At 41.3% G+C, this 7,500-nt stretch overlaps 1 protein-coding gene across 1 annotated transcript in view; it reads right to left on the bottom strand.

Annotated features, from left to right (window-relative positions):
* LOC123732604 (stonustoxin subunit beta-like) overlaps positions 1-6,541 on the bottom strand; it is a gene marked incomplete at its 5' end in the record, with an annotated part of 14,399 nt that extends 7,858 nt beyond the window's left edge. The window contains one exon of the mRNA XM_045711875.1: positions 6,390-6,541. Coding sequence (XP_045567831.1) covers positions 6,390-6,541 — 152 coding nt within the window. The remainder of the gene's footprint in view (positions 1-6,389) is intronic.
* Between the last annotated feature and the right edge of the window lie 959 nt (positions 6,542-7,500).

Genomic DNA, 7,500 nt, shown 5'->3' with positions numbered 1-7,500 from the left:
AGCTGGCTAATACCTCCACGACGAGACGGTAGCTTCAGTCTTTACTAAGTTTTAACAAAATTATAACAACTCTTTTATTAAATAAAATATGTATTTCCCTTCATGTCTTAGTAGCTATGGGTTTTGTTGTAGTTCTGTTGTCTTCTTTTATAATTTTTCTTCACCAACCGTCCTGAGGTAAAACGTCCATCCTTTCATCAACGTCTTTTTCCCTCCCGTTAACCAGGTCAACTCCCATTGGCCACAACTTAACAAGCGACCTTATTGCTCAAAACGGAAACTTCAAAGTAAAACAAACTATTCACTTATACATTAAATAAATATTTCTTCAAAAAGCATAATGCATTAACAACATTACAGTTTAGGAGCAATTCAATCATCTTTTAAATATAAAACCAATTAATTATAACAAATAAACTCAATACTTGGTTCAAACAAGAGTATTACACAAACATACAGTCAATAATACAGTAGAAAATAAGTCTATATACAATGTGAGCAAATGAAGTGAAATAAGGGAGGTAAAGGCAAAAAAAGGCCATGGTGGCAAAGTAAATACAATATAGCAAGTAAAACACTGGAATGGTAGATATCAGTGGAAGAAAGTGCAAAGTAGAAATAATGGGGTGCAAAGGAGCTAAATAAATAAATACAGTAGGGGAAGAGGTAGTTGGGCTAAATTATAGATGGGCTATGTACAGGTGCAGTAATCTGTGAGCTGCTCTGACAGCTGGTGCTTAAAGCTAGTGAGGGAGATAAGTGTTTTGAGTTTTAGAGATTTTTGTAGTTCGTTCCAGTCATTGGCAGCAGAGAACTGGAAGAAGAGGCGGCCGAAGGAGGAATTGGCTTTGGGGGTGACCAGGGAGATATACCTGCTGGAGCGCGTGCTACAGGTGGGTGCTGCTATGGTGACCAGTGAGCGGAGATAAGGGGGGACTTTACCTAGCAGGGTCTTGTAGATGACCTGGAGCCAGTGGGTTTAGCAACGAGTATGAAGCGAGGGCCAGACAACGAGAGCGTACAGGTCGCAGTGGTGGGTAGTACAGTGGGGGAAAAAAGTATTTGATCCCCTGCTGATTTTGTACGTTTGCCCACTGACAAAGAAATGATCAGTCTATAATTTTAATGGTAGGTTTATTTGAACAGTGAGAGACAGAATAACAGCAAAAAAATCAAGAAAACGCATGTCAAAAATGTTATACAATTATTTGCATTTTAATGAGGGAAATGAGTATTTGACCCCTCTGCAAAACATGACTTATTACTTGGTGGCAAAACCCTTTCTTGTAGTTGGCCACCAGGTTTGCACACATCTCGGGAGGGATTTTGTCCCACTCCTCTTTGCAGATCTTCTCCAAGTCATTAAGGTTTCGAGGCTGACGTTTGGCAACTCGAACCTTCAGCTCCCTCCACAGATTTTCTATGGGATTAAGGTCTGGAGACTGGCTAGGCCACTCCAGGACCTTAATGTGCTTCTTCTTGAGCCACTCCTTTGTTGCCTTGGCCGTGTGTTTTGGGTCATTGTCATGCTGGAATACCCATCCACAACCCATTTTCAATGCCCTGGCTGAGGGAAGGAGGTTCTCACCCAAGATTTGACGTTACATGGCCCCGTCTATTGTCCCTTTGATGCAGTGAAGTTGTCCTGTCCCCTTAGCAGAAAAACACCCCCAAAGCATAATGTTTCCACCTCCATGTTTGACGGTGGAGATGGTGTTCTTGGGGTCATAGGCAGCAATCCTCCTCCTCCAAACACTGCGAGTTGAGTTGATGTCAAAGAGCTCCATTTTGGTCTCATCTGACCACAACATTTTCACCAGTTGTCCTCTGAATCATTCAGATGTTCATTGGCAAACTTCAGACGGGCATGTATATGTGCTTTCTTGAGCAGGGGGACCTTGCGGGCGCTGCAGGATTTCCGTCCTAGTGTGTTACCAATTGTTTTCTTGGTGACTGTGGTCCCAGCTGCCTTAAGATCATTGACAAGATCCTCCCGTGGAGTTCTGGGCTGATTCCTCACCGTTCTCATGATCATTGCAACTCCACGAGGTGAGATCTTGCATGGAGCCCCAGGCCGAGGGATATTGAAAGTTCTTTTGTGTTTCTTCCATTTGCGAATAATCGCACCAAATGTTGTCACCTTCTCACCAAGCTGCTTGGCGATGGTCGTGTAGCCCATTCCAGCCTTGTGTAGGTCTACAATCTTGTCCCTGACATCCTTGGAGAGCTCTTTGGTCTTGGCCATGGTGGAGAGTTTGGAATCTGATTGATTGATTGCTTCTGTGGACAGGTGTCTTTTTAAGTTGCGGTTAGGAGCACTCCCTTTAAGAGTGTGCTCCTAATCTCAGCTCGTTACCTGTATAAAAGACACCTGGGAGCCAGAAATCTGTCGTGTCATTGGGGTACCATTAAACTGAAGACATGTTTATCAATTAACTCCCTGTAATTATTATCACACGATTAAACTGATTAATCGTTTAATTGTAATTAACTCGGAGATCGAGGCACCAAGGAGAATATTCAGATTACAAAGCTATAATTTTCCTAATATAACTTTCCTCTACTATAATATTATAGTATAGGCCGATTATCTTCTGGTTTAAATGGTGTATTTTACCTCGAGTCCAGTCTCATTCCAAACATCGTAAATTGTTGTATCTGCACGAACCCAGTCTTTACTAAAATCATCCATACATCAATTGTCTTAAAATCATTTATTTACTACACTAAGTAATTAACAGAAAACATACAAACAGTAATTATCGTCACAAAGGATTGGTATAGTAATGTGCCCTAATGGCTAACAGGCATGGCTGGTCTGTTAGACAATGGGTCATAAACGGTCAGCTGAGAATGTACACAGAGTTCATTAATATTAACAATTGACAATTGAAGGCTCACTCATTCGGGAACAATTGCAATCAATATATATTTACGCTCATGTGTCGTCGTCGGGATCCTTGTTCGAGCGTCGTTCTGTGGAGAGTTTTGTCTCTCTCTCTCTCGGTTAGAATGGATCTTTCAAAGCGACATTCATTAATGTTGTTATAGAATGGATGTTTCGTTGGTCTTCGCGTTCGATGATATAATTTACTTAGCTGCAGACTAATAATTAATATCAAAGACTTGTTCTTATTCTGTCGGTATCAATAGTCTAAAAGTTAACCACATGGTATGGTTCACTTTCAGTAAAGGAATTGGATGGTAAAACCTATTGGCCATGGAGTGGAGGCCTGGTCTGAAGAAATGTAAATCAGGGTGGGTTTTATAGTGACCCTTGAACAGGCTTGTGAAATGACGCCTGGTCTTGTCTGTGTCCCTTGGGGGCGTGCCGATGGCTGAGTGAAGCTTGGTACAGAAATCCAATTCTATCACATTAACATCAGTACATAGCATCTCAATGTATTACAAATAGCTTTATCCTTATTAATACATTTTATACAACCATTATGATGCAAGTCTTAACCTGTTTAGGATAGGGGGCAGTATTGACACGGCTGGATAAAAAACATACCCGATTTAATCTGGTTACCACTCCTACCCAGTAACTAGAATATGCATATACTTATTACATATGGATAGAAAACACCCTAAATTTTCTAAAACTGTTTGAATGGTGTCTGTGAGTATAACAGAACTCAAATGGCAGGTCAAAACCTGAGAGATTCCTTTACAGGAAGTGGCCTGTCTGACCATTTCTTGAACTTCTTTTCCATCTCTATCATTTACTAAGGAATCTCTGCTCTAACGTGACACTTCCCACGTCGTCCATAGGCGCTCAGAGCCCGGGAAAAAACAGAATGTCGTCATTCCAGCCCCAGGCTGAAACACATTATCGCCTTTCTCAAGTGGCCGATCAAGGGACACTGGGCTTAGGCGCGTGACCCGACCGCCCCCGCCTTTGGGATTTTTTTCCTCTGTTTGCCGAAAAGGAGATTCCCTGTCGGAATATTATCGCTTTTCTACGAGAAAAATGTCGTAAAAATTTATTTTAAACAGCGGTTGACATGCTTCGAAGTACGGTAATGGAATATTTAGAATTTTATTGTCACGAATTGCGCCATGCGCGCGACACTTCTTTACTATTTCGGATAGTGTCTGGAACGCATACGAACAAAACGCCGCTATTCGGATATAACGATGGATTATTTTGGACCAAACCAACATTTGTTATTGAAGTAGCAGTCCTGGGTGTGCATTCTGACGAAGACAACAAAAGGTAATCAAACTTTTATAATAGTAAATATGATTATGGTGAGTGCTAAACTTGCCGGGTGTCTAAATAGCGAGCCCGTGATGCCTGGGCTATGTACTTAGAATATTGCAAAATGTGCTTTCACCAAAAGCTATTTTAAAATCGGACATATCGAGTGCATAGAGGAGGTCTGTATCTATAATTCTTAAAATAATTGTTATGCTTTTTGTGAACGTTTATCGTGAGTAATTTAGTAAAATGTTAGCGAATTCCCGGAAGTTTGCGGGGGTATGCTAGTTCTGAACGTCACATGCTAATGTAAAAAGCTAGTTTTTGATATAAATATGAACTTGATTGAACAAAACATGCATGTATTGTATAACATAATGTCCTAGGGTTGTCATCTGATGAAGATCATCAAAGGTGAGTGCTGCATTTAGCTGTCTTCTGGGTTTTGGTGACATTATATGCTGGCTTGAAAAATGGGTGTCTGATTATTTCTGGCTTGGTACTCTGCTGACATAATCTAATGTTTTGCTTTCGTTGTAAAGCCTTTTGAAATCGGACAGTGTGGTTAGATTAACGAGAGTCTTGTCTTTAAATAGCTGTAAAATAGTCATATGTTTGAGAAATTGAAGTAATAGGATTTTTAAGGTTTTGAAAATCGCGCCACAGGCTGCCAGTGGCTGTTACGTAGGTGGGACGAATTCGTCCCGCCTAGCCCAGAGAGGTTAAGCTGAGGCTATTATATAAACAGTTTTATGGTAATATGGCTATATTGTCTCTTCTGAGTATCACAAAATTGTACCAAGCGGACCAGTTCGTAGCTGGATTCTTCACCAATCTTCCATACCTTCTCCAGAACACAAATGTCGCTTGGCTCCCCAATTCTGTGAGTTGGAAGAATTTCCTGTGTCTCTCTATGGGCCATGTGGCCAGAGACTCCTCTTAGAGTTTTTACAACCCTTTCACACAGGGCCTGGGTGGTTGGGAAGGTAGGTTGGGGGATGGTACAAAGGGGAGGGGGTCAACTGTCCTTCCTGTACCCAAAGAGGCCAACGTCATGACAAATCTTTCTGATTGAGACAAAACGGATGGCACTGTGATAGACTGCATCTAATTTATTGAGTAGGGTATTGGAGGCTATTTTGTAAATGACATCGCCGAAGTCGAGGATCGGTAGGATGGTCAGTTTTATAAGGGTATGTTTGCAGCATGAGTGAAGGATGCTATGTTGCGAAATAGGAAGCCAATTCTAGATTTAATTTTGGATTGGAGATGTTTAATATAAGTCTGGAAGGAGAGTTTACAGTCTAACCAGACACCTAGGTATTTGTAGTTGTCCACATATTCTAAGTCAGAACCGTCCAGAGTAGTGATGCTGGACAGGCGGGCAGGTGCAGGCAGCGATCGGTTGAAGAGCATGCATTTAGTTTTACTTGTATTTAAGAGCAGTTGGAGGCCACGGAAGGAGAGCTGTATGGCATTGAAGCTCGTCTAGAGGTTAGTTAACACAGTGTCCAAAGAAGGGCCAGAAGTATACAGAATAACACCAATAACAGAGGGGGTCTGATCTTTGTGCCTCTGTAAATTTCTCATTCATCATCATTAACGATTCATTCATGATTATTCATAATCATGGTAGCATCCACATTAATGTAGAAGTGTTCAGAAACATCTTCTATTCTTACTGACAATACAAGTGAAGTGACTCCAAAATGACAGGACATTATTCACCATTCAGTTTCTATTAGGAAAAACATCATCCAAAACACAACCAAGACAAACTGCAAATGAATTCAACAGGTTTGTAGAATCACAATTGATGTAATCACTGCAGGCATGGATCATGGGACTAAATACTAAACTTATGAAAACTTTAATACAATATAAGTGAATTTGTCCGAATATGTACAACTTTTTCAAATGGGAGAACTAAATACATAAAGTGCTTTCCTTTCTTAACAGTAACACAGCTATGTATGAAAATACCCTAAAATAAAAGGTGACATTCTGTACTGTCACCTAATATGAAACATTCTATCTCAAATCCAAAATGCTGGATCATAGCACCACATTTAAAACTGTAAGCTTCACTGTCCAAACACATATGGTGTGGACTATGTGTGCCTGGTAAACACATGTGGATCTGGTGAACAGTTATCACTTGTTGACCAACTACAGGAATACTGACCTCAGCGTCTCCAGTTTACAGTGTGGATCCTCCAGTCCAGCAGAGAGCAGCTTCACTCCTGAATCCTTCAGGTCATTGTTACTCAGGTCCAGCTCTCTCAGGTGTGAGGGGTTTGACTTCAGAGCTGAGACCAGAGAAGCACAGCCTTTCTTTGTGACTCCACAGCCTGACAGCCTGCAACGAGATCATCATGACTTCACAAACACACTGGTAATTTAACACCAGTAGTGTAGAAGGACAAGGGTAGATGCATTTGGTTCATATTCCCAAACAACACATAGATTCATCTTCCATCAATGCATTTATTCAATATGTTTTTCAATATACATATTATAATACATATTTTTCTCCAAACATAATATTTCTTCCTGATGAATACTTCTTATATGTCATTTTATTTACTCACAGAGCAGCTCTGGAGGCTTTGACCACTGGCAGCAGCCTCAGAAGACCTTCCTCTGATCTAGAGAATTTCTTCAGGTCAAACACATCCAGCTCCTTTTCTGAAGTCAGCAATACAAAGGCCAGAGCTGACCACTGTGCAGGTGACAGGTTGGGTTCTGAGAGACTTCCTGATCTCAGGTAGCTTTGGATCTCCTCCACTAGAGAATGGTCATTCAGTTCATTCAGACAGTGGAACAGATTGATGCTCCTCTCTGGAGAAGGATTCTCCCTGATCTTCTTCTTGATGTACTTGACTGTTTCTTCATGGCTCTGTGAGCTGCTTCTTGTCTTTGTCAGTAGACCTCGTAAGTGCTTCTGATTGGATTCCAGTGAGAGGCCCAGAAGGAAGCGGAGGAACAGGTCCAGGTTTCCTGTCTCACTTTGTAAGGCTTTATCCAGGGCACTCTTGTAGACAGTAACTTCAGTAACTTCAGGCTTGTCTCTGAACAGCGAGAAAACGTATCTGAACATTGATTGAGGTTCATCCATTAGATTCTCATTGTTGTTGATGAATGAGAGGAACACATATACAGCAGCCAGAAACTCCTGAATGCTCAGATGAACAAAGCAGTACACCTTGTTCTGGTACAGCCCACATTCCTCTTTAAAGAGCTGTGTGCACAATCCTGAGTACACTGAGGCTTCATTGACATCAATGCCAGCCTCT

The sequence above is a fragment of the Salmo salar genome, unplaced genomic scaffold (assembly GCF_905237065.1).
Source record: "Salmo salar unplaced genomic scaffold, Ssal_v3.1, whole genome shotgun sequence".
NCBI classification, from domain to species: domain Eukaryota; kingdom Metazoa; phylum Chordata; class Actinopteri; order Salmoniformes; family Salmonidae; genus Salmo; species Salmo salar.
This window is presented reverse-complemented; position numbering and strand designations above follow the sequence as displayed.